We start from the raw sequence: 24,380 nt of genomic DNA, 5'->3' as shown, positions 1-24,380 counted from the left end.
AACAGGCGCAGCCGGGCGCCGAGGCCGGAGCGGGCAGCCACCTCGGTCCGAGGAGACACGGTCACGGCCTCCAGGAAGGGGGGCTGGGCTGGCACCTGCCCGTGGGCCGCCGGGCTCCCCACAGAACCAACGACCCGTCCAGATGGCCCCTCCGGCCACGGCCAGGCTCCTGGGGAAGGGGCGGGGGCGGGGGAGGGGGAGGCCAGGAACAGGAGACAGACAGAGGCCAGGTGCCCAGTCTCAGGCCTGAGACTTTAATGTCCGGCGGGAGGCAGCCACCCCCCGGGGCGATCTGAATGATGCTGGGATCGCCCATGAACTGCGCCTCCTGCTGGCGAGGAGAGGGGCCTGCGGTCTCCTCTGACCGTCCCTGTGGTTCCCACTCAGCGGAGATGGGCGGCTGCCCCGATGGCTGACAATGTCCCTCCAGCACCCCCCATCCCCTCCTGGCCCGGAGGCCCCAGCCCAGGCCAAGGCCGAGGGGTTCAGGGCCGGGGGGGAATGAGGGTCTCCTGGGAGCCCTGACGCTGGTCGAGGCTGCCCACGGAGGACCGGAGGCTCGGGGGTCCCAGGGCGCCGGGGGACTCTCGCCTTCTCAGCAGCTCCGTGGCCGCGGCCTCCACCTCCTCCGGCGCCATCTGGCAGGCCTCCGCCAGGGCCTGGCCCGTTGCCGAGACGAAGCCGGTGTCGGCCGCCAGCGTGTCCAGGCCGCCTCGAAGCAGAGCCTTCAGGGAGGAGAGGCGGGGGCGGGTCTCTCTGGGGGGGCTGCCTCGGGGCCTGGCCACCCCCACCCAGGGCTCCCCCCTGACCTTCCCCACTCCCCCCTGCATGTAACCCCGGACCCTGGTCCCGCCCCGCCTCACCTGCTGGATCAGCAGGGCGGTGGCGGGAGCCAGGCCCCTGGAAGGGCTCTCGGGGGTCCGGCCGCAGGGGGGGGCTTCCTCTACCTCCGGCACCGGGGGCTCCGCCCTGGGGCGCTGTTCCTAAGGCACAAACAGACCCCAAGAGGACGCTGGAGCCATGGGGACCCAGCGAACCCCAGCTCTTCCGAGGGGACCTTCGCCCAGACCCACAGAAAGGGGTGGTCCCGCCGGCCAGCGTGGCTCCGTGGTTGAGCCTCGACCTATGAACCAGGAGGTCAGGGGTTGATTCCCGGTCAAGGGCACAGGCCCGGGTTGCGGGCTCATCCCCAGTAGGGGGCCTGCAGGAGGCAGCCGATCCATGATTCTCTCTCATCATGGATGTTTCTCTCTCTCTCCCTCTCCTGTCCTCTCTGAAATCAATAAAAACGTTTTAAAAAGAAAAGAAAGGGGTGTCCCGGGACTGGGGTCCCCTCTGTCATTGACGGGCAGCCCCTGCCCCGCCCCCTCCCTCTGCACCCAGTCCCTCCCGGCTCTGCCCCTACCTGACCGGGCGCGGGAGCCGCCTGGGCTGGGGGCCCCGCTCTCCGGGGCAGCTGTCCTTCCCGCCTTGGCTGCTCCACGCGGGACTGGCTGCGGGGTCCTGTGGGCAGGTGGGCGAGGCCAGGACTCGTGGCCGCCCTGAGCCGGCGGAGCCCCGCCCGCCCCTCAGCCCCCCGAGGCCCTGGGGTGGGAGCGGCGTCTGGCGGGTGGACCGTGCTGGGGGCCAACTCCCCCCCCCCCCCCGCCACCACGGGAGAAGGCTCAGCCTCCGGGCGCCCAGAGAGACTCACCCAGGACCCCTCCTCTGGCAGCCGGCATCCCGGTCTCCTCGGGGGACTCCCGTTCATAGCGGACCCTGGAATGGAAGGGGAGCAAGGCCGTGGAGCGGGGAGGGCGCCGGGCCGCCCGCCATCCTGCCCCTCTGTGGGCCACAGGGGCACCCCCTCAGGGTCCGGCCCCATCAGCTCAGCAGCATCATCAGCAGCAGCATCCGTGGCTGCAGCCTGGACTCCCGCTGGCGCTCCGGGCGGGCATGGTGCCACCTGCCCCGGCTCTCCAAGACCAGGCCCAACCCATCCTGGCTGCCCCTCCCCCCGCCCACACCTGTCCCCCAGCCTCCAGGCCACTGTTCTCAGCCAGGGCTGCATCCTGTCTCAGTCAGACCTGGGAGTGACCGCGTCCCGCCCCAGAGGCCGCCGTGGGGCCCAGGCACAGCCCCCCGGGTGGTCCCCGGTTCTGACAGCCCGCCGATGGGCCCTGGCTCTCCCCCGAGCTGCCCAGCACCACTCAGCCTGGGTGGCCAGGCCACAGGAGGCTGCCCCCGCGCCCGGGCCTGCCTCTCGCGTGAATTCAGGTGCCTGACGGACCCTCGGGGCACAAAGTCAAGCCAGGGACACCCCACGCACGTCGGGGTGACCCCTCCAAAACCAGCCTGGGGTCCCCTCGCCAGGCCTTCCCGGAACCCTCCCCCCTCAGGACCCCGACACCCAGGGCTCTACCTGGAAAACGCCTGGCGGTCGCTATGGCTGCTGTTGCCCGTGGCAACGTTGGCGTTGGCGTTGTTGGTGTTGGCGCGGGCCAGCGGGTGGGCGCTGCCGTCCTGCGGGAAGTCCTCCAGGAAGACGGGCGACTCCAGCTCCTCCATCTCGATGTCGGAAAACTGCAGGGGCCGCTGGTTGGCCAGGACGGGCGCCAGGGAGCCGGGCCGGTCCAGGTAGTTGTCCACCTGGCCGAACAGGCCCCCGGTCCTCTGGGGCGAGGAGGAGGGAGGAGGGAGGACTGAGCGCGGCCCGGCCAGGGCTGGGCGGGGAGATAACTTGCTGAGGGATGTGGGACGTCGCAGGCCCCCTCCCGGGCCACCATCTCCTCACGGAAAACCCTCCTGGGCCACCGTCTCCTCACGGGAACCCAAGGAGGGCCGGGCCGGCCTGGCTCAGCGGTTGAGCATCGACCCAGGAACCAGGAGGTCCCAGTTCGAGTCCCCGCCAAGGCACGTGCCCGGGTTGCGGGCTTGTAGGGGGCGTACAGGCAGCAGCCGATCCGTGATGCTCTCTCATCATGGACGTTTCTCTCTCTCTCTCCCCCTCTCCCTTCCTCTCTGAAATCCGTAATCATAAAAAGGAACCCAATGCCCTAACCCCGTGGTCGGCAAACCGCGGCTCGCGAGCCACAGGCGGCTCTCTGGCCCCTGGAGTGTGGCTCTTCCACAAAAGACCCCGGCCTGGGCGAGTCTATGTGGAAGAAGTGGCGTTAGAAGAAGTTTACGTTTAAAAAATGTGGCTCTCCAAAGAAATTTCAATCGTTGTGCTGTTGGTATTTGGCTCTGTGGACGAATGAGTTTGCCGACCACTGGCCTAGCTGGTTTGGCTCCGTGGATAGAGCGTCGGCCTGCGGACTGAGGGGTCCTGGGTTCGATTCTGGTCAAGGGCACATGCCCGGGTTGTGGGCTCGATCCCCAGTAGGGGGCGTGCAGGAGGCAGCCGATCCATGATTCCCTCTCATCATTGATGTTTCTCTCTCTCTCTCTCTCTCTCTCTCTCTCTCTCTCTCTCTCTCTTTCTCTCCCTCTCCCTCTCTCTCTGAAATTCCAATAAAAATACAAAAGAACCCAAGAAGGGGCCACAGGACGCTGCGCAGGGCTAAGGCTCGAGCCCAGGTAACCAGGACAGATGGGCATCCGGCCCGGAGGGCTGGCGAGAGAGGAGGGTGGGCTGGGGCTGGGGCGGGAGGAGGGCGGGACGTGGGGGCGGGCGGGTGGGAAAGGGGGTGTTTTGTTCCATCTGTTCCCTCGAGGAAGTCGGGTCCTTGACGCTGAGCCCTCCGAGCAGTGGGTGGTGGGCGTCTCTGGCTTCCACGCCCCCCTCCTGCGGCGCCCTCCCGTCTGTGATCGGCGTCTGCCCCGTGCTCACCCGGAAGATCCCCTCCTCCATGGCGGCCTCCACCATGGCCCTCTCCAGCTCCTCCTCGGCCGTCAGGTCTCCCGAGATCGTCCTGCGGATCTCTGGCGCCGCCTCCTCCTCTATGGTCCGCAGTCCGGCCTGGGGACCGAGACGGGACTCCCTGACCCTCCGGTCCAGGAGGGGGGCCTGACTCCACCCCACGGCCTCCCGCATTTCTTTCTTTTTTTTTCTTTTTTTAAATATATTTTACTAATTTCAGAGAGGGAGGGAGAAAGAGATAGGAACATCAATGATGAGAGAGAAACATCCACCAGCTGCCTCCTACACGCCCCCTACTGGGGGTTGAGCCCACAACCAGAGCATGTGCCCTTGACCGGAATCGAATCCGGGACCCTTCAGTCCGCAGGCCGGCGCTCTATCCACTGAGCCACACCGGCCAGGGGGGCCTCCCTCATTTCTAACCCTTGCCACCGGGGCTTCGGCTCCAGCCCCCTTCCTCTCCCTCGCCCTTCCTCTCTGAAGTCAATAAATATATATATATATATATTATATTTTAAAAAAGGTTCTTGCATTATATGTGCAACTTTCTAAATGGTAAGATTGTTCCAAGCTTAAAAAAAAAAAAAAAAAAAAAGCTGCTATAGAAATATATTTTTGAGCACACAACCCACGGGCATGTCTATTTTTTGAATTTATAAATTATGTGCATTCTAATACTGAACACCGAAAACTAGAAATAGCCCGGCCGGCGCGGCTCAGGGGTGGAGCGTCGACCTAGGAACCAGGAGGTCAGGGTTCGATTCCCGGTCAGGGCACAGGCCCGGGTTGCAGGCTCGATCCCCAGTGTGGGAGGTGCAGGAGGCAGCCGATCCATGATTCTCTCTCCTCATGGATGCTTCTCTCTCTCCCTCTCCTTTCCTCTCTGAAATCAATAAAAATATATTTCAGCCGAAACCGGTGTGGCTCAGTGGATAGAGCGTCAGCCTGTGGACTGAAGGGTCCCAGGTTCGATTCCGGTCAAGGGCATGGACCTTGGTTGCGGGCACATCCCCAGTAGGGGGCGTGCAGGAGGCAGCTGATCGATGTTTCTCTCTCATCGATGTTTCTAACTCTCTATCCCTTTCTCTTTCTCTCTGTAAAAAAATCAATAAAATATATTTAAAAATAAAAATAAAAAAATTTGAAAAAAAAACACACAAAAAAACCCTCGAAATAAAGAAGCGATGGGATAAAGCAAAGTTCTGACGTGCTTTGTACACCAAGGGGCTGGTCGTAAGCCGTCCCACCCTGGAGAGCGGCCTTCTCGGGAGAATATTGTTCCCATCTGACTCCCACGTCCCTTTGGACAAGTCCCGCTCCCTCTGGTCCTGGTACCCAGAGATGGACAGGCTCCTGGCTCTCCGCTTGAGATGGGAATGTCTCCCATCACGGCCCCCGCCCCCCCCTGCCTTCCCGTCTCCCCCTCCCCGCCCGGGCCCCCTCCTCCCCGCTGGGCCTCCATCCCTGGCCCTCCAGGACGCAGAGCGCGAGCACCGGCCCCGAGGCCTGGCTCGGCAGCGGCCCGGGCCGGCCCGGCTCACCTGGATCTGCACGGTGTTGGCGTCCTTGGCCTCCTTCTTGGGCCGGTAGCCGTAGTACTCCTCCTGCCGCTTCATGAACTTGCGGAAGTGCTCCTGGATGAGGAACGTGGCGTAGAACTTGCCCACCGTCACCTCGTCATCTGCGGGGGCCGACAAGGGGTGTCCTGAGGCCTGAGGCCCGGGGAGAGCCGGGGCGCGGGGGGGGGGGGGGAGCCCCAGGTCGGGGCAGAGGATCCACCCCTCCTGTCTCGGACCTGGCCTGAGGCGCCATGGGGTCCGTCCAAGGTATTTAGGGAGGGTCTGGGCCATCCTCATCTCTCCTGGAGCAGCCCCCCCGCCCCCCCCCCCTTAATCTCTCTCTCTCTCTTAGAATTCTCTCCAGGCCTGCAATCGGGACCTCATTTTCCCCATGGCGGAGCCTTCCTTGGGTTTTGCTTGAGCTGCTTGGGGGCTCTTGGGCCGTATTAATAGAGGTAGAGGGCACGGACCCAGGGAGGTGGAAGTTCACCCAGGACCTGTCTCGCGGGCACCATCGCGCGAGGGGTGGGCTTCTGCGTGGCCAGGCGTGGGAGTGGGGAGCTCAGAGCATGGCCACCCAACCCACAGCTGGCCCTGGCCCCCGGCCCCCGAGCCCCACGCACCTCCGATGGGAGGGATGACCTGGTCCAGGAGCTTCATGCTGGTCCTCTTCCAGATCTTCTTGATGATGGCCCTCAGCTCCTCGTTGGCCTGCTCGAAGTTCCCTGGGCGGAGGGACAGGCAGGGCCGGGCCTGAAGCCACCCAGGCTGGGCCGACGGGCCAACCCCCTGGGCGCGGCCGCCTGGGGCTCTGCCGCCCTCTCACCTTCCCTCTTTTCTTTTAAAAAAAAAAAGTATTTTTATTGGTTCCAGAGAGGAAGGGAGAGGGAGAGAGAGAAACATCCCTGATGAGAGAGAACCACGGACCGGCTGCCTCCTGCACGCCCCACACTGGGGATGGAGCCCGAAACCCGGGCGTGTGGCCTGACGGGGAATCGAACCCTGACCTCCTGGTTCACAGGTCGACGCCAACCACTGAGCCACCCGGCCGGGCTCACCTTCCGTCTTGATCTTGAGGGCGGTGCGCACCAGGGCGAAGAGGGTGGCGTTGAAGGTGACGGTGCCGTCACTGTTGAGGGGCATGTTCATGCCCACGAGCCGCTGGGGGGAGAGGGGGGTTCGCTGCGGGGCGGGGATCCGGCCACACCGGGCCGGCCGTCCTCACCCGGTCTGTGGGCCGGGAGGGGCCGGGAGGGGCCGGGACAGGAGGGCTGGGGGGCAGGACCCCTTCACGGGGGGTGGGGGTGGGGGGTGGGGACGGAAGGATGAGTTGGGGGCGTTGTCAGACTGTAGTCCTGGGGGAGGGGGGGCCTGGGGACCCGGGAGATGGCCGCTCTGAGGGGGCGGCCAGCTTCCCGCCCCAGGATCCCGAGCCTCCGCCTGTCCCCGGGCCCTCCCTGCCGCCGGGTTACCTTACAGGCCACGCGGTGGGGGCAGAACTTCCCGAAGCCCAGCGGGGGCTGGATCCGCCGCAGCAGCGTCACCACGTCCAGGTGTTTGATGCGGCCCCTGCAGAGACAGGGCTGTGGGCCCCGCCGCCCGCCCATGGCCCCTCCGGCCCCGCCCACAGCCCCTCCGGCCCCGCCCATGGTCCCTCCCGGCCCTGCCCACACCCCTCCAGGCCCCGTCCACAGCCCTCCAGGCCCCACCCACAGCCCCTCCGGCCCCGCCCACAGCCCCATCCAGGCCCCGCCCACACCCTCCAGGCCCCGTCCACAGCCCTCCAGGCCCCGCCCACAGCCCCTGGCCCGCCCACAGCACTCTCAGCCCCTCCCACACCCCTCCAGGCCCCGCCCACAGCCCCTCCAGGCCCCGCCCACAGCCCCTCCCGGCGCAGAGAACTGTGAGGGGAAGAGAGCCGGGACAGGCGAGCTCGTCTGTGTGTCCCAACCAGGCCTAGGCAGGGTGGTGGTGGGGGAGCCAGCTTCCCTTTTTGATTTTTTAAAATATGTTTTTATTAATTTCTTTTTTAGAGAGAGAGAGAGAGAGAAACATCAATGAGAGAGAATCATCATCAATTGGCTGCCTCCTGCACGCCCCCTGCTGGGGATCGAGTCTGAAACCCTGACCTGGTTCATAGGTCGACGCTCAACCACGGAGCCACACTGGCTGGGCCAGCTCCTCTCTCTCTCTCTCTCTCTCTCTCTCTCTCTCTCTCTCTCTCAGATAGAAGCCAGAATTCTCTCTCTCTCCAGGCCTGCCATCTGGACCTCACTTTTCCCCGTGGCAGAGCCTTCCTTGGGTTTTGGTCCAGCTGGTGGGGGGCTCTTGGGCCGTATTAATAGAGGTAGAGGGCACGGATCAGGGGAGGTGGACGTTAACCTACGAATGACCCGTCTCCTGGGTCGCTGTGAGGGTTAAATGAGATAATACACGTAGTGGTCAGCGCGGTGCCTGTCCCCCCGGGAACCGGCCCTCAAATAGGAGCTTATTCGCTTTTCAGAAAGAACAGAAGGCAGCCGCGCCTACGGACGCCCTGAGGGTCAGGTTAGTCCAGTGGTCGGCAAACTCATTAGTCCACAGAGCCAAATATCAACAGCACAACGACTGACATTTCTTTGGAGAGCCACATTTTTTAAACGTAAACTTCTTCTAACGCCACTTCTTCAACATAGACTCGCCCAGGCCGTGGTGTTTTGTGGAAGAGCCACACGCAAGGGGCCAAAGAGCCGCATGTGGCTCGCGAGCCGCCGTTTGCCGACCACGGGGTTAGGGGGCGAGGCAGAGCTGGCCCGGTCTGTCTGGGTGGGGCCGGGGTCTGCGTTCTTACCAAAGCCGACGGTCAGATGGCCACGCGCTGAGAGGCTGGCCAGGTACTGAGCTCCTGGCTCCTACACCTGCCCACTCAGAACCTGGGGGCCATTTCCCAAGAAAGCCAGGAGGGGGCGCTGTGGGGTCCCTCCCAACCTCCAACCCCGAGGAGAGGAAGTCCTGTTCTCCCAGCCGGGACCTCGGACCCTGAAGGGACAGGCTGCTGGCTCATTCCTAGCAAACCGGACGGACGGACGGACGGACGCGGGGACGGGGTCTGAGACGGAGGGTGCACGGGGGAGGGAGGGCCCGGCGTCTGCGGCCCGGACTCACGTGGCCTCCGGGTCGTACTCCGCCCAGATGGCCTTGAACTCGTCCAGGTGGTGAGGGCCCAGGATGGACCAGTCCCGCGTGAGGTAGTCGAAGTTGTCCATGATGACGGCCACGAACAGGTTGATGATCTGTCAGGGGGGACCCGGGGCCCCCGACATGGGAGGGGACCAGTGGGAGGCGGCTGCAGCCAAGGGCCTGAGACGCCCGGCCTCTCACCCCCACGCGCCCCGGAGACTGACCCGGGAGAGAGAGAGAGGGAGGCCGGCCCAGCGCCCGCCCGCCCCGAGGCCCGCCGTGCCCGCCGTGCCCGCCGGCCGCCGGCTCACCAGGAAGGCGCAGAGCATGTAGAAGCTGATGAAGTAGTAGTAGGCGAAGTTGGTGCCGCACGAGTACTCCTCGCCGGGCGCGTACTCGGACGCCGGGTCGCACAGCTTCCCGTAGCTGCTGGCCAGCAGGACCTCCTGCCAGGCCTCGCCCGTCGCACACCTGCAAGGGAGGGGCTCGTGGGCGGGGGCAGGGGAGCAGATGGGGGCTGCCCCCCCCCCCCACTCCCCAGCGTCGGGAGGTCAGTGTGAGCTGGGCCTCAGTTTCCCCTCTGCACTGCAGTCCCCCTACTCTACCTATGGGGGCAGCAGAAGCAGGAGGTAAAAGACCAAAAAAAAAAAGGGGGGGGTTTCTTGGATGGAGGGGCAAAACCACTCCATGATGCACATCACGGGAGGCAGGGTCAGAGGTCACCGAGGCCTCACTGAGCCTCTGAAGGCCTTTGGGCCTCCGTCTCCTGCTCCTGGGATGGGATTGGGGGGACGGGTGCATGCACTCAGGCCCGGCTCTGTCCTAGGTGGGGCCCCGGGGAACACGGAGACGCCCTGGACGTGATGGGGACGGCAGAGTGCTAGCCGCTGAGCGCAGGGCCCGTGCAAAGGCCCTGGGGCCCGTGGGGCGGGGCCTCGTGCCTGAAGAGCAGCAGCACGGCCTGCGGGAAGGTCTGGAAGTTGTTGTTGCGGTTTATCGGGGTCCCGTCCACCAAGGCGATCTTCCCGAACATCTGCAAACACACGGGGCCGCCTGAGGGACCGGCTGGGTCTGCGGGCCGCTGTCGCCCCTCTGGCCCAGGCCCCCTCCCCTGAGCTCCTCCAGGCCCCCTCCCTTCCGGCCGCCTCAGCCTGAGGCACATACACGGAGTGGCCAGATGATGATGATCTCTGAATGCATAATAACCTGGCCACTCAGTGTGTATATATCTATATCTATATCTATATCTATATCTATATCTATATCTATATCTATATCTATATACCTATATACCTATATACCTATATATCTATATATATCTCTCTATCTCTATCTATATATCTATATATCTACATCTACATCTATATATCTATATATCTATAGTATCTACATCTATATCTATCATCTATCTATCTATATCTATATCTATATCTATATCTATATCTATATCTATATCTATATCTATATCTATATCTATACATATATATTAGAGGCCCGGTGCATGAATCTGTACATGGGTGGGGTCCGGCCAGCCTGGCCAGGGGGAGGGGACATGGGCGGTTGGCCGGCCTGCCTGCTGGTCGAACTCCTGGTCGAGGGGACCATTTGCATATTAGCCTTTTATTCCATAGGACAGACACTGAGTGGCCAGATTATTATGCGTTCAGACATCATCATCTGGCCACTCCGTGTACATGGGACCGTTTGCGGGGTTGGATGAGCCTCCTCAGGTTGAACCCAAGCAAGGCAGGGGGGTGGGGGTGAGGGGTGGGGGGCAGACAAGCTTCCCCACCAGCGGCCGACGGGGGCTCGCTGTAGAGCAGGGGCGGCTCTCACGGGAGGTGGGCTGAGACACAGCCTGGGCCCTGGGGCGGCCTCCGCCTGACCCACTCACACGGCAACAGCGGGGACCACGGGCGGCCAGGCCGGGCCGGCAGGAGGGGTGCCCCGCCCCGCCAGGACCACGGTGCCTCCGAGACCCTCGGCGCCCTCACCTGCACCCTCGGCGCCCTCACCTGCACCCTCGGCGCCCTCACCTGCACCCTCGGCGCCCTCACCTGCACCCTCGGCGCCCTCACCTGCACCCTCGGCGCCCTCACCTGCACCCTCGGCGCCCTCACCTGCACCCTCGGCGCCCTCACCTGCACCCTCGGCGCCCTCACCTGCACCCTCGGCGCCCTCACCTGCACCCTCGGCGCCCTCACCTGCACCCTCGGCGCCCTCACCTGCATGCCGATGACGGCGTAGATGAAGAACAGCATGACGATGAGCAGGGCCACGTAGGGCAGGGCCTGCGGGGAGGAGGGGGCGGGAGGCTTTCCTGCTCTGGGCCTGCCTCCCCCAGCTCCGCAGGGAGCCCAGGCCCCCCCAGGACGGGGCAGGAGGGTCCCCGTGGGGAGGGCCGGGCGGATGGCTGTGGGGTCCCCGGGGGGAGGTTGGTCCCGTGGGAAGGATCCCCGGGGGGAGGGTCCCCGTGGGGAGGGTCCCCGGGGGGAGGGGGGGGCCGGGGGGAGGGTCCCGGGGGGAGGGTCCCCGTGGGGAGGGCCGGGCGGATGGCCGTGGGGTCCCCAGGGGGAGGGAGGGTCCCCGGGGGGAGGGCCGGGCGGATGGCTGTGGGGTCCCCGGGGGGAGGTTGGTCCCGTGGGAAGGATCCCCGGGGGGAGGGTCCCCGTGGGGAGGGTCCCCGGGGGGAGGGTCCCCGGGGGGAGGGTCCCGGGGGGAGGGTCCCCGGGGGGAGGGTCCCCGGGGGGAGGGTCCCCGGGGGGAGGGTCCCCGGGGGGAGGGGGGGCCGGGCCCGCACCTGGAAGGACTTGATGAAGGTCCAGAGCAGGGTGCGCACGCCCTCGGCCCGGCTCAGCAGCTTGATCAGCCTCATGACCCGGAACAGGCGGAAGAAGGCGCTGGAGATGCGGGCGCTCTCGTCGGGGTCCTGCGGGGCGGCGGCCCCAGAGGCCGGGGTCAGGGGTCAGGGGTCGGGGCAGGAAGGGCTGGGGGTCGTGTGTGGGGGAGACGAGAGTCCCTGTGGGGCGTGTGGCCCCAGCGCTGGCCCTGCCTGTCGGGGGGCTGGGCCCGGGGGAGGCCGTGACCAGGCCTCGGGGGCCTCCTGCCTCATCTCACCTCCTCTCTCTCTCTATATATATTTTATTTTATTTTTTATATATTTTATTGATTTTTTTACAGAGAGGAAGGGAGAGGGATAGAGAGTTAGAAACATCAATGATGAGAGAGAATCATGGACCGGCTGCCTCCTGCACGCCCCCTACTGGGGGTCGAGGACAACCCGGGCCTGTGCCCTTGACCGGAATCGAACCCGGGACCCTTCTGTCCCCAGGCGACGCTCTATCCACTGAGCCACACCGGCCAGGGCTCATCTCACCTTCTCTTGAAGCTGCCCCATGAGCAGCTTCCCCCCCAACCCCCCGCCCCAGGGCCCTCCCAGCGCAGAGCGTCCCTAAGGCTCCCTCACAGCTCTGCCCCCGTGACCTGGCCACGCCCCAGCCAGGCCGCCTCTGCCCTGTGCTCCCCTCAGACGCCCGGTGACCCTGAAAGGGGAGAGCCACCCCCAATCCCCCCGCCCCCCGCCAGTTTCCAGGGCACTGAGAACCCCACGGCATCCATGCGTGAGCCATGCATGTTCTACCACAGAGCCTGCCCCACCCTGACCCGGGCCCTGGAGGGGGGGTCACTGCTCTGGGGGAGGGAGTCCTGAGTGCGGGTCCCCCCCATGCATCCAGCCAGGCCTCAGCGTGCAGGCGGCGGGCGCATGCAGCCGGGGATTACCACGGTGCCGCAGCCGCCACCCAGGCAGTACAGCCCCCCGCTGGAGGCCAGGAAGGTCTGTGGAGAGAAGCGATGGGGGGGGGGGGGGGGGAGAGGAGGAGGGACATGGTAGGAGGGCAAGAGAGAAAGAGACAGTGAGGCCGGGCATGGAGGCCCAAGGGGCAGCCCCTCGGGGTGGGGGGGGAGTCGGGGGGGGGCACGAGGACCAAGCCGTGGGGACAGGGAGGCACAGGCTGGGGGCCGGGGAGCAGGAAGAGGAGGGAGACGGACAGGCCCAGGTCCCCCCTCACCACCCCGCCCCCCACTCACGTCGATCTCGCTGAGGATGACGTCGATGATGCTGCCGATGACGATCAGGAAGTCAAACACGTTCCAGGGGTCCCCGAAGTAGCCCTGGGGGGGCAGGGATGGGAATCGGGGTGAGGAGGCATGGAGGGAGGCCAGCAGGGGGGGTGGGAATGCAGACTTGGGGCCAGGCCCAGGCCCAGGCCCAGGGGGCTCCCCTCTCCTGGAGCTCCTACCACCCCCCCCCCGACTCCCAGGCCCTCTCCCTCTGGTCCTTAGTGTCCTCCAGCCATAGAGGAATCAGTGGGCCCAGCCGGCGTGGCTCCGTGGCTGAGCGTCGACCTAGGAACCAGGAGGTCGGGGTTCGATTCCCGGACAGTTGCGGACTCGATCCCCAGTAGGGGGCGTGCAGGAGGCAGCGGATCCATGATTCTCTCTCATTGATGTTTCTCTCTCTCTCTCCCCCTCCCTCCCTCTCTCCCTCCCTCTCTGAAATATTTAAGTGGTCGGTGTGGGCGGGGGGATTGGGAACTCAGGGTTTGGGGTCCAGGTCCGGATGGGGAGCTCTTCCATCCGTCTCCCTCGAAGCCTGGCCGTGGCCGGGCAGGGCAGACCTGCCAGGGAGCCGCTGGGCTGGGCATGAGGTGGTGGACTTGAGAGCCAAGGACACAGCAAGGGGCTCCCCCCCCCCACCCCCGCCCCAGCCACGGGCTGAGCCTCAGAAGCCGGGCTCAGAGGGGTGGGGGGCAGCCTGACTCTCTTGCCCGTCCATGTCTGAAGGTGGACATGCCAAGGGGGTGAGTAGCTCGGGAGCCCATGAAGGGCCTCCTGTAGAACAGGCTGGGGGCCGGGGGGGGGGGTATGAGAAGGCCCCTCCCCGGCCTCAGCCGCCCGCCTGGCCCGTGGCCCAGCACTCACCTTGGCCTTGAACGCCATGAGCTTGAGGATCATCTCCAGGGTGAAGATGATGGTGAAGGCCACGTTGAGGATGTCCGAGATGTGGTTCATCTCCTCCGACTGGTTGTAGTGCTGGGGGGCGGCGGGGGGGGCGGGGACAGGACAGGGTTGGGGGGCAGCCTGGCTTGCCCATCCCACAAATGGCATTCTCAGAGCCTCCCCGCCCCCTTCATTGGGCCCCTGGCCCACTGCTCTCTTTAATCTCAAAACACTGGGAGCCAGCCTGCCCGGCCGGCGTGGCTCAGCGGTTGAGCGTCGACCAATGAACCAGGAGGTCAAGGTTCAATTCCCAATCAGGGCACCCTGGGTATCGAGCCCGAAACCCAGACGTGTGCCCCGACAGGGAATTGAACCTTGACCTCCTGGTTCATTGGTCAACGCTCAACCGCTGAGCCACGCCAGCTGGCCGGAATTACCTCTTTATTTATTTTTTAGTTTTTAAAATATATTTTATTGACTTTTTTACAGAGAGGAAGGGAGAAGAATAGAGAGTTAGAAACATCGATGAGAGAGAAACACTGATCAGCTGCCTCCTGCACACCCCCCAATGGGGATGTGCCCGCAACCAAGGCACATGCCCTTGACTGGAATGGAACCCGGGACCCTTCAGTCCGCAGGCCGACGCTCTATCCACTGAGCCACACCGGTCAGGGCCGGAATTACCTCTTTAATAAACAGTCAGGCCCTGGCGGTGTGGCTCAGTGGACAGAGCATTGGCCTGCAGACTGAAGGGACCCGGGTTTGATTCTGGTCAAGGGCACGTGCCTGGGTTGCGGGCTCAATCCCCAGTGTGGGGGGCGTGCAGGAGGCAGCTGATCCATGATTCTCTCTCCTCATTGAGGTTTCTCTCTCTCTCTCCCCCTCTCCCTTCCTGTCTGAAATCAATAAAAATATATTTTAAAAAATAAAAAATAGCCGAAACCGGTTTGGCTCGGTGGATAGAGCGTCGGCCTGCGGACTGAAGGGTCCCGGGTTCGATTCCGGTCAAGGGCATGTACCTTGGTTGCGGGCACATCCCCGGTCGGGGGTGTGCAGGAGGCAGCTGATCAGTGTTTCTCTCTCATCGATGTTTCTGACTCTCTCTCCCTCTCCCTTCCTCTCTGTGAAAAACCAATAAAAATATATTAAAAAAGGAGTAATGATTTCTGATAATGATCTGATAAATTTATAAAAATAATAAATAAATAAGCAGCCAGGTGCCTGGCCACAAGGCCTGGGCCGGTTCCCGCCTCTGTCCTGAGCGGCACTGGGAAGCACAGACGGGGGGCCAGCCTGGACCCCAGCCCGGCCCGGCCCCCCGCCCCCCCACCCGGCCCCCGGCCCGGCCCGGCCCGGCCCTCACCTGCATGCCCAGGCAGATGGTGTTGAGCATGATGAGGGCGAACATGAGGTACTCGAAGTAGGACGAGGTGACCACGTACCACACCTGGTACTGGTACGGGTTCTTGGGGATGTAGCACCTCAGGGGGCGGGCCTTCAGGGCGTACTGCACGCACTGGCGCTGAGACACACACGGGGGCCGTCAGCCCGGGGCGACCACCCCCTCCGCGCCCACGCCCACGCCCACAGACGGGAGGGGACCCCCCGCCCCCCGGCACGTCGGGGCCTGTGGCCGAGGGTCTCTGCTGGACCGGTTAGGGCCGAGGTGGGGAGCCGTTCTTCCCGCCGAGGGCCATTGGGAGGTGTGTGACATCATCCGCGGGCCGTACAGAACGACCCACTCCAACGTGAGCCTGCGCCAGCCGATCGACGATTCTCTCTCTCTCTCTCTCTCTCTCCCTCCCTCCCTTCATCTCTGAAATCAACACAAATATTTTTTAAAAACAAATCAGCCTGCGATAGCTGGTCAACCGTTTCGGGAACTCGCCCCTGACACCTGGGCAGGGCCAGACCAGACGATGTCACGGGCCCTATACGGCCCGCGGGCCGGACGCGCCCCGCCCCTGCTTTAGGGGGAGGGTCCGTGGGTTGGCGGGCTCCCCCCTGGTCATCACGGGCCTTTGTGAACGTGACCCGTGTCCAGCCCGGGGCTCTGAGGGCTTCCTTCCCTCTGGCCATCACGAGGGTCCTAGGAGAGGGCCCCCACCCGTCAGCTTGTACGGCTTCCCATGGGCGACGGGTGGGGGACGGGGTGGGTGCATGGAGGCTGCAAGGGGAGGGACCTGGGTCACCCAGCCCTGGGCTTTTCAGAGTCAGGAGCCCCGTCACGTGGCCCAGGCACCTGGTTCTTTCTTAAAAAAATAAAATAAAATTACACACACACATACACACACACACACACAGAGTGGCCAGATTATTATGATCTCTGAAGGCATAATAATCTGGCCACTCAGTATATCTATATCTATATCTATATCTGTATCTATATCTATATCTATATCTATATCTACATCTACATCTACATTATCTATCTATCTATCTATCTATATACATATATATATTAGAGGCCCGGTGCATGAATTCGTGCATGGGTGGGGTCCAGCCAGCCTGGCCAGGGGGAGGGGACATGGTCGGTTGGCCGGCCTGCCTGCTGGTCGAACTCCTGGTCGAGGGGACAATTTGCATATTAGCCTTTTATTCTATAGGACAGACACTGAGTGGCCAGATGATTATGCGTTCAGAGATCATCATCATCTGGCCGCTCCGTGTGTGTGTGTGTGTGTGTGTGTGTGTGTGTGTATCAGAGAGGAAGGGAGAGGGAGAGGGAGAAGCATCAATGATGAGAGAGAACCATGGGCCGGCTGCCTCCTGCACGCCCCCTACTGGGGATCGAGCCCACTTGTGCCCTGACGGGGAATGGCACCGTGACCTCCGGGTTCACGGCCGCCGCTCTGGGCTGGGCTGGGCCGGGCAGGGCCGGCACCTGGTTCTTGTCCAGCTCGCAGTTCTTGTACTCGGTCTCGCCCTGCTCCTGGAAGGTGACGATGACGAAGCCCACGAAGATGTTCATCATGAAGAAGGCGATGAGGATGATGTAGACGATGAAGAAGATGGCCATCTCCACGCGGTGGTTGTGGACGGGGCCCTGGTCCTCCTCGTAGGCGTCGATGGCCTTGTACAGGAGCCTGGGGCGGGCGGGGGAGACGGGGCGGCTGGGTGGCCGGGCTCGGGGCCAGGCCAGGGCGGGGGCTTTGCCCCCCGGGGGAGCGAAGTCAGAGGGTGCCGGGAAAGGCTGGGACAGATCCCAGAATGCACCTGCCTTTCCCTGGGGGGCCCCTCTCCCCCAGCCCCTCAGAGAGCCCTCCACGGACGGAGACATTGCTCAGAGCCCCTGCCCCTCAGGCTGGCTTTGGAACGACACGTCCTCTAGAGTCTAGGCCCGTGGTCGGCAAACGGCGGCTCGAGAGCCACACGCGGCTCTTTGGCCCCTGGTGTGTGGCTCTTCCACAAAACACCACGGCCTGGGCGAGTCTATGTTGAAGAAGTGGCGTTAGAAGAAGTTTACGTTTAAAAATGTGGCTCTCCAAAGAAATTTCCACCGTTGTGCTGTGGATGTTTGGCTCTGTGGACGAATGAGTTTGCCGACCGCGGGTCTAGGCCATCGGAGCCGGGGGCTGGCTGAGCACCGCCCAGGGGCCTGGGGGCTGGGGAGGGGCTGAGGGGCCCCACCATGCCCTGGCGGCCCCGGGCCCCGCCCGCACTCACTGCGGCCACCCCTCGAAGGTGGAGATGGTGAAGAGGGACATCATGGCCGACAGCACGTTGTCGAAGTGGAACTCATTGTGCACCCACTCGCGGGGGCGCAGCTCAATCTGCGTGGGGTCCCCGTCCTTGTAGATGTAGTAGTAGCCCCTTCACGGGATTGGGGGGGGGGGGAGTCACTGCGCTGGGCATGGCTGGGCCGCCCCCGCCCTCCCCCCCCCCCCACGTCCTCCGGGCCCTGGGCAGTGAGTGTGCAGGACCGATGGGGGTCGAGATCGGACCGGAGGGGACACGGCTGGGCACCCCTTTTGGGACGAGGGGCTTTGTCCCATTCCCCCTGCCTGAAGGGCCGCCTGCCCCTCTCAGGTGTCCCCGCGAAGGGCCGTCCCGCCGGGTACCACCCCCCCACCCCCCCGAGTCCCGCAGAGCCCCACACACCTGCATTCCTTCTCCGTCATCTTGGACAAGTCATTGCAGCTGAAGAACTTCCCCTGCGCCCAGGACAGGGAAGGAGGAGGGAGGGAGGGAGGGAAGGAGGGAGATGGGTTGTCATGGAAACAAGGATCCAATGATGGGCAGGAGAAGGAAGGCAGAATGTCTGGACCCAGGAGCCTGAGTCTTCCTCCCAGAGGGTGGCCCAACCAGGGGGCGGGGCCCAGACCGGTCCTCCGGCACCGAGGCCCACGCCCTCAGCCTGCTCCCGACCCCCAGCCCCGGCCCTGACCCGGGGAAGCAGCCCCGAGCCTGTGTGATGAATGAACGAATGAACGAATGAATGAATGTTATCGCATGTCTAAGTCTGGTGATTTTCAAGCAGGACACGTGGGGGCAGGAGAAGACGGGGTCCGGGAAGGAGGAGCCGGGGGTCGGGGCTGTGCTCAGGGTCCATCTCCACGTCCCGCAGATGGTCCCAGAGCCGGGGCGTCGGGAGGGACCCCCAGCCGGGCCAGTCCCTGGAGAGGAACCGAGCACCGTGCTGTCCCCGAAAGTGAGGACAGAATGGGGTGGGCGCCCAGACGTGTGGCGATGGGACCCCTGCCCTCAGCGTTCCTGGGAGACGGAATGAGCCGGACACCCCAGCCGGCACTCGGGGTGCAGAAGCCCAGGCGACGAGGAGGAGGAGGAGGGGGAACTGACGGGCGGGAGGGGCGGGTGCAGGCCGGGCAGGTGTGGGGTGCCGCCCTCCTCCTCGAGGAGAAGCCAGGAAAGCCAGGGAGACAGCGGACACACGGGGAGCCTGAAGGACCCCGTTTCCCAGGTGGGGCTCCCTCAGCCGAGGCGGAAGGGGCCGCTCTGGCCCTGGGGGCGGGGCCCGGGGCGGGGCCCTGGGGGCGGGGCCCGGGGGCGGGGCCGGGGGCGGGGCCCTGGGGGCGGGCTCACCTTGAAGAGCTGGACCCCGACGCAGGCGAAGATGAACTGCAGGAGGGTGGTGACCAGGACGATGTTGCCGATGGTGCGGATGGCCACGAACACGCACTGCACCACGTGCTGCGGAGGGAGGGCGCTGGGCGAGGCGGAGGGGACCGGGACCCGCAGCCCCCGGAGCCCCCGGAGCCCCCGCTGGTTGCAGGCAGAGAGTCAGGGGGGCGGGGGGGGATGGGGGAGCCCGGCTGCCCAGCCTCATCCTCAGCCCCCACGACGGGCAGAGGCCACGGGCAGTGCCCAGACGCTGGGCTGAGGACCCTGGAGTCGCCCGCACCCGCACCGGGGCCCCCGGTCCTCTCACCTTCAGCCCTTTGGCTCGGTTGATGGCTCGCAGGGGTCGGAGCACCCTCAGCACCCTCAGGATCTTCACCACGGAGATGGAGCTGGACCTGGGGAGGCGGGGCGGGGCTGAGAACAAGGGGGCGGGGCTGGGGCGGGGCTAAGGACAGGCCGGGGCGGGGCCAAGGGTGGGGCGGGGCTAAGGACAGGCTGAGGGCGGGGCCAAGGGAAGGGGTGAGGCTAAGGACAGGCTGAGGGCGGGGCCGAGGGTGGGGGCGGGGCTAAGGACAGGCCGAGGGCGGGGCTGGGTTGGGGCGGGGCTAAGGACAGGCTGAGAACGAGGGGGCGGGGCTAAGGACAGGCTGAGGGCGGGGCCAAGGGTGGGGCGGGGCTAAGGACAGGCAGAGGGCGGGGCCGAGAGTGGGGGTAGGCCAGGGGCGGGGCCGAGGTTGAGGCTGGAACCAGGCCTGTGGCTGAAGGTGTGACTGAGGGCGTGGCCGGAGGCGGGGCTAAGGGCAGCAGCTCCAGCCTCCACCTCCTCCAGCCTCCTGCTCTCTGGGGCCTCTTTCTGCCTGAGCACTGCCTCCTTCCCACCTCCCCCTCGGGGTGTGGCCGCCCAGGTAAAGCTGCCTCCAGGTACAGGGCCCAGCTCCCATCCCCCACTAGCAGCACAGAGCGGGCCTCCTGCATGGGGAGGGGGTGCAATTTCCTCTCCCCCATCAGACTGGGAGCACCCAGCGTAGGGGCCATGCTGCCCCCGGGGCTGCTGGGACTGCCTTCTCCTCGCCGATCCCCTCCTGGTCGTCAGCTCTGCCCTCCGGGCGTGGCCGCTCCAGTCCCGTTGGTGACACCCCTAGGACCTGGGCCCGTCGATGTCTGTGGGACCCCCGCCCTGTGGCCCGGTGCGCTGAGGCCCCGGCCGCCCCGCCCTGCTCACGGGAGCCCCATGGAGATGAGGGACACGGCCACCACCAGCAGGTCCAGGATGTTGAAGTAGTTGCGGCAGAAGGAGCCCTTGTGCAGGAAGGCGCCGTAGGTCGTCATCTGCGGAGGCAGGAGCACCCGGGTGGGGCCGAGCCGCCCACAGGCTGTGCCCCACGCGGAAGGGCCCTCACCCCGCCTGTGAGCTCACACCCATCGGCTCCCTGGGTTCTGCTCCTGCCCTCCCTCTCTCCACCTTCTTGCTTCCCCTCAGCCCTGCCACCGGCCCTGGGGTGAGTGCTGAGTGGGTGAAAGCCACACCAGGTCGGGGTCCTTGGCCCAGAGACACTCCACGCCCCAGCGGGAGCCGCCCGGGGCCTTCACTCACCTTGAGGACAATCTCCACAGTGAAGACAGAGGTGAAGGCGATGTCAAAATACCCGAGGATCTGGGGGCAGAGCCGGGAGAGGAGGGGAGTGAGAGGACGGGCAGAGCAATGATATCATTATAACCCCATCACCATGACCATTACAACCATTACCACCATCATCATCACCACCACCAACACCATCATCATCACCACCATCATCACCACCATCATCATCACCATCATCACCACCATCATCATAATCACCATCACCACCATCATCACCACCATCATCACCATCACCACCATGACCACCACAACCATCACCACCATCATCACCACCATCATCACCACCATGACCACAACCATCACCACCATCATCACCATCATCATCACCACCATCACCATCACCACCATGAGCACTGTCATCATCACCATCACCACCATCACTGTCATCATCACCACCATCACCATCACCACCACCATCATCACCATCACCATCACTGTCATCATCACCATCACTGTCATCATCACCACCACCACCATCACCATCACCATCATCACCATCATCATCACTGTCATCATCACCATCACCACCACCACTGTCATCATCATCACCACCACCATCATCACCACCATCATCACCACCATCACCATCACCACCACCATCACCACCACCATCATCACCACCATCACCATCAGCACCACCATCACCATCATCACCACCATCACTACCATCACCATCACCATCACCACCACCATCACCATCATCACCATCATCACCATCACCATCATCACCATCATTACCATTATCATCATCATCACCACCATCACCATCATCACCACCACCATCATCATCACCATCACCACCATTATCACCATCACCACCACCACCACCATCATCACCATCACCATCATCATCACCATTACCACCATCACCATCATCACCATCACCTTCACCATAACTATCACCATTACTACCACCAGCACCACCACCATCACCACCACCAACATCACCATTACCACCATCACCATCACCATCACCATCACCACCATCACCATCATCATCACCACCATCACCATCACCACCACCATCACCATCATCACCATCATCACCACCACCATCATCATCATCATCACCATCACCACCATCACCATCACCACCATCACCATCATCACCATCACCATCATCATCACCATCACCACCATCACCATCACCACCACCATCACCATCATCACCATCATCATCATCACCATCATCATCACCATCATCACCATCACCATCATCATCACCATCATCACCATAATCACCACCATCACCACCACCATCATCACCAACACAGAGTGAGGTGCGGGGACTGAGGTCTGGGGTGGGTGCTGAGCCGCCCTCACCTGGTTCCTCATGGACTCGGCCTGGATGGGGTCCTCGGCGGCCAGGGCGGCGCTGCTGAGCATGATGAAGAGCAGGATGAAGTTGGTGAACCAGGTGGCGTTGACGATGCGATGACAGAGGACGCGAAACCTGTGGGGACGGGGGGGTCCGGTGAACTGAGTTCCTGGGCACTCAGGCCTCCCTGCCCCGCTCCCCCCACCCCCGTCTCCGTCCTGCAGGGGGCACTGGGCCACTCCCTCCCGGTCAGGGGAGAATAGCGGCATCTGGACGGCCCTCTGGCTGGCCACGCAGCAGCCCTGCCACCATTCTGTCCCTGCAGCCTCAGCCCCATCTCCCCACCCACCCCTCCCCACGACTCCACCCCCTATAGCCTCCCCCTCAAAAGACGGGACGGCCGTCTCCACCCGGAGGCAGAGGGAGCTCTTTGAAGACCATAGACTGTGTATTTTTAAAGGCGTGAAATGGGACCCGGCCGGCGTGGCTCCGTGGTTGAGCCTCCATCCATGAACCAGGAGGTCAGGGTTCGATTCCCGGTCAGGGCACAGGCCCGGGTTGCGGGCTCCATCCCCAGCAGGGGGCGTGCAGGAGGCCGCCGATCCATGATCCTCTCTCATCATGGATGTTTCTCTCTCCCTCTCCCTCTCCCTTCTCTCTGGAATCAATAAAAACACATTTCAACATAAACAATAAATAAAATGACTCTCAGGAAGGAGCCAGTGCAGGAAGCAGAGGTGCTGGTGGGGTAGACGGGCCGCCAGGCAGGCCTCCAGCTCACGGAACGAGGCTCTCCCAGAGCAGCGGCAGGCCCCGAGCCTCTCCCCAGAGCCCCGCACGCCCCCCACGCCGCGGGGGGGGGGGCACCCACTTGTTGGTGGGGCTGAAGATGAAGAAGGAGCTGGCTTCGGGGATGGGCACCGCCTTCTCCTTCAGCTGCAGCTCGGCCAGGGGCCGCGGGCGCGGGCTCACGGGGATCTCGGGCTCATCTTCTTCGTCGTCGCCTGTGGGGAGGGAGGGGCGCCCAGGAGCCTCGAGGGGGCACCCTCAGCCCGGGGGTGGGGGAGGGGACACGCGGTAGGGGGCACAGGAGGGTCAGTCCTGGGGGCACCCTCTGTCCCGATGCTCACAGCCGGGGGTGGGGGGGGGACACGCGGTAGGGGCCACAGGAGGGCCAGTCCTGGGGGCACCCTCTGTCCCGGATGCTCACAGCCGGGGGTGGGGGAGGGGGACACGCGGTAGGGGGCACAGGAGGGTCAGTCCTGGGGGCACCCTCTGTCCCGATGCTCACAGCCGGGGGTGGGGGGGGGACACGCGGTAGGGGCCACAGGAGGGCCAGTCCTGGGGGCACCCTCTGTCCCGGGTGCTCACAGCCCGGGGTGGGGGTGGGGGAGGGGCACAGGAGGGCCTGTCCTGGGGGCACCCTCTGTCCCGGGTGCTCACAGCCGGGGGTGGGGGTGGGGGAGGGGCACAGGAGGGCCTGTCCCTCGAGAGGGGGCCCCGCACGCTCACCGGGGAAGTCGGCCGAGGGGTAGGGGTCCTTCACCTCGTTGACGTTGGACTCGAACTCGTCGATCTTCAGCTGCGGGAAGGGACACAGGGAAGACGTGGTGATGGCGAAGACCTGCCGCTGCCCCGGGCGGGGCGTTCCCTGGGGGCGGGGCCGGTGAAGGCTCTGCCCCCCAACTCCCCCACAGCCTGGGACAGGGGAGGCCACGCCACTCCCTTTTTATTTTTTAAGGGTATTTGTATTGATTTCCGAGAGGAAGGGAGAGGGAGAGATACATCCATGATGAGAGAGCACCATGGACCGGCTGCCTCCTGCACGCCCCACCCTGGGGATCCAGCCCGCATCCCCGGCCTGTGCCCTGACCGGGAATCGAACCCTGACCTCCTGGTTCACAGGTCAATGCTCAACCACGGAGCCACGCGGCCGGGCTGGGCATCTGTGCTGCTCAGGACGAAGGCCCCAGCGGGCGCTGTCCCCACGGGAGTGGAGGGCGGTGCCCCCGCCTGGCTGAGGGCCTCTCTCTACCTCCCCCTGCCCGCCCCACCCACCCACCCACCAGCACCCCCAGGCTCGGGGAGAACCCCCCCACCCCCCGCCCCGGCCGCCCCGGCCTCTGGAGCCCGGCCCGCTCACCTTGGCCGTGGTCGGGATGCCCTCGCCCTTGGGCTTCTGGTCCGGCTTCTTGGCCACCACGGCCTTCTCCTCCTCGGACCGGCCCGGGAGGCCCCTGGTGGGAACAGAGGCCGAGCTGGAACGTCCTCGGGGTTTGCTCAGTGGGGGGCCGGGGGGCCGGGGGGGGGGGGACGCCTCGGGGGACCCGCACCAAGGGCTAAGGGGGCTGGGTGGGGACGGGCAGTGCCGGCCACCAGGTGGGACGGGTTGTGGGCACAGTCAGCGCCCCTGCGGATAGGCCCCGGGGAGGCACCTGCCCCCTCCCCCATCCTCCTGCCCCCTCCCCCCCCCCCCCCCCCCCCCCCCCGGCGGCAGCTCGCACTTGGACATCTTCCTGCGCTTCCGCTCCTCGGCCTTGGCCTTCTGGGCGGAGGTCAGGCTCTCGGCCTCGGCCAGGTTGTCCACGGCGATGGCCAGGAAGACGTTGAGCAGGATGTCTGAGCGCCGCCGCTAAGGAGCCTGGGATGGGGGACGGGGAGGGGGGGACGGAGCCTGCCCTGCCCTCCCTGGGGGCCACGGAGACCCTCTGGTCCGGGCTCCCCCACAGGAGGGCTTGAGCACGGGGACACGGCCGCCTCCTCGGGGAGCGGCCTGCA

The 24,380-nt window shown here is 64.5% G+C and overlaps 1 protein-coding gene across 1 annotated transcript in view; it reads right to left on the bottom strand.

Annotated features, from left to right (window-relative positions):
• Positions 1-272: 272 nt before the first annotated feature.
• The window catches only part of CACNA1S (calcium voltage-gated channel subunit alpha1 S), a 39,406-nt gene continuing 15,298 nt past the window's right edge, over positions 273-24,380 (bottom strand). The window contains exons 14-44 of the mRNA XM_054712890.1: positions 24,107-24,221; positions 23,746-23,839; positions 23,115-23,184; positions 22,474-22,606; positions 21,608-21,737; positions 20,237-20,296; positions 19,865-19,971; positions 18,950-19,037; positions 18,604-18,711; positions 17,662-17,714; positions 17,227-17,373; positions 16,445-16,646; positions 14,924-15,082; positions 13,543-13,653; positions 12,649-12,732; positions 12,340-12,396; positions 11,360-11,488; positions 10,785-10,850; positions 9,501-9,592; positions 8,871-9,030; positions 8,545-8,672; positions 6,873-6,969; positions 6,459-6,561; positions 6,024-6,125; positions 5,383-5,522; positions 3,812-3,940; positions 2,402-2,652; positions 1,694-1,758; positions 1,406-1,503; positions 864-983; positions 273-725 (exon numbers count right to left, since the gene is read on the bottom strand). Coding sequence (XP_054568865.1) covers positions 486-725; positions 864-983; positions 1,406-1,503; positions 1,694-1,758; positions 2,402-2,652; positions 3,812-3,940; positions 5,383-5,522; positions 6,024-6,125; positions 6,459-6,561; positions 6,873-6,969; positions 8,545-8,672; positions 8,871-9,030; positions 9,501-9,592; positions 10,785-10,850; positions 11,360-11,488; positions 12,340-12,396; positions 12,649-12,732; positions 13,543-13,653; positions 14,924-15,082; positions 16,445-16,646; positions 17,227-17,373; positions 17,662-17,714; positions 18,604-18,711; positions 18,950-19,037; positions 19,865-19,971; positions 20,237-20,296; positions 21,608-21,737; positions 22,474-22,606; positions 23,115-23,184; positions 23,746-23,839; positions 24,107-24,221 — 3,638 coding nt within the window. The 3' untranslated portion in view covers positions 273-485. The remainder of the gene's footprint in view (positions 726-863; positions 984-1,405; positions 1,504-1,693; positions 1,759-2,401; positions 2,653-3,811; positions 3,941-5,382; positions 5,523-6,023; positions 6,126-6,458; positions 6,562-6,872; positions 6,970-8,544; positions 8,673-8,870; positions 9,031-9,500; positions 9,593-10,784; positions 10,851-11,359; positions 11,489-12,339; positions 12,397-12,648; positions 12,733-13,542; positions 13,654-14,923; positions 15,083-16,444; positions 16,647-17,226; positions 17,374-17,661; positions 17,715-18,603; positions 18,712-18,949; positions 19,038-19,864; positions 19,972-20,236; positions 20,297-21,607; positions 21,738-22,473; positions 22,607-23,114; positions 23,185-23,745; positions 23,840-24,106; positions 24,222-24,380) is intronic.

This window comes from Eptesicus fuscus, chromosome 24 (assembly GCF_027574615.1).
Source record: "Eptesicus fuscus isolate TK198812 chromosome 24, DD_ASM_mEF_20220401, whole genome shotgun sequence".
NCBI lineage: Eukaryota > Metazoa > Chordata > Mammalia > Chiroptera > Vespertilionidae > Eptesicus > Eptesicus fuscus.
Note: the sequence above shows the minus strand (reverse complement) of the source record. Positions and strands in the feature narration are given on the sequence as shown.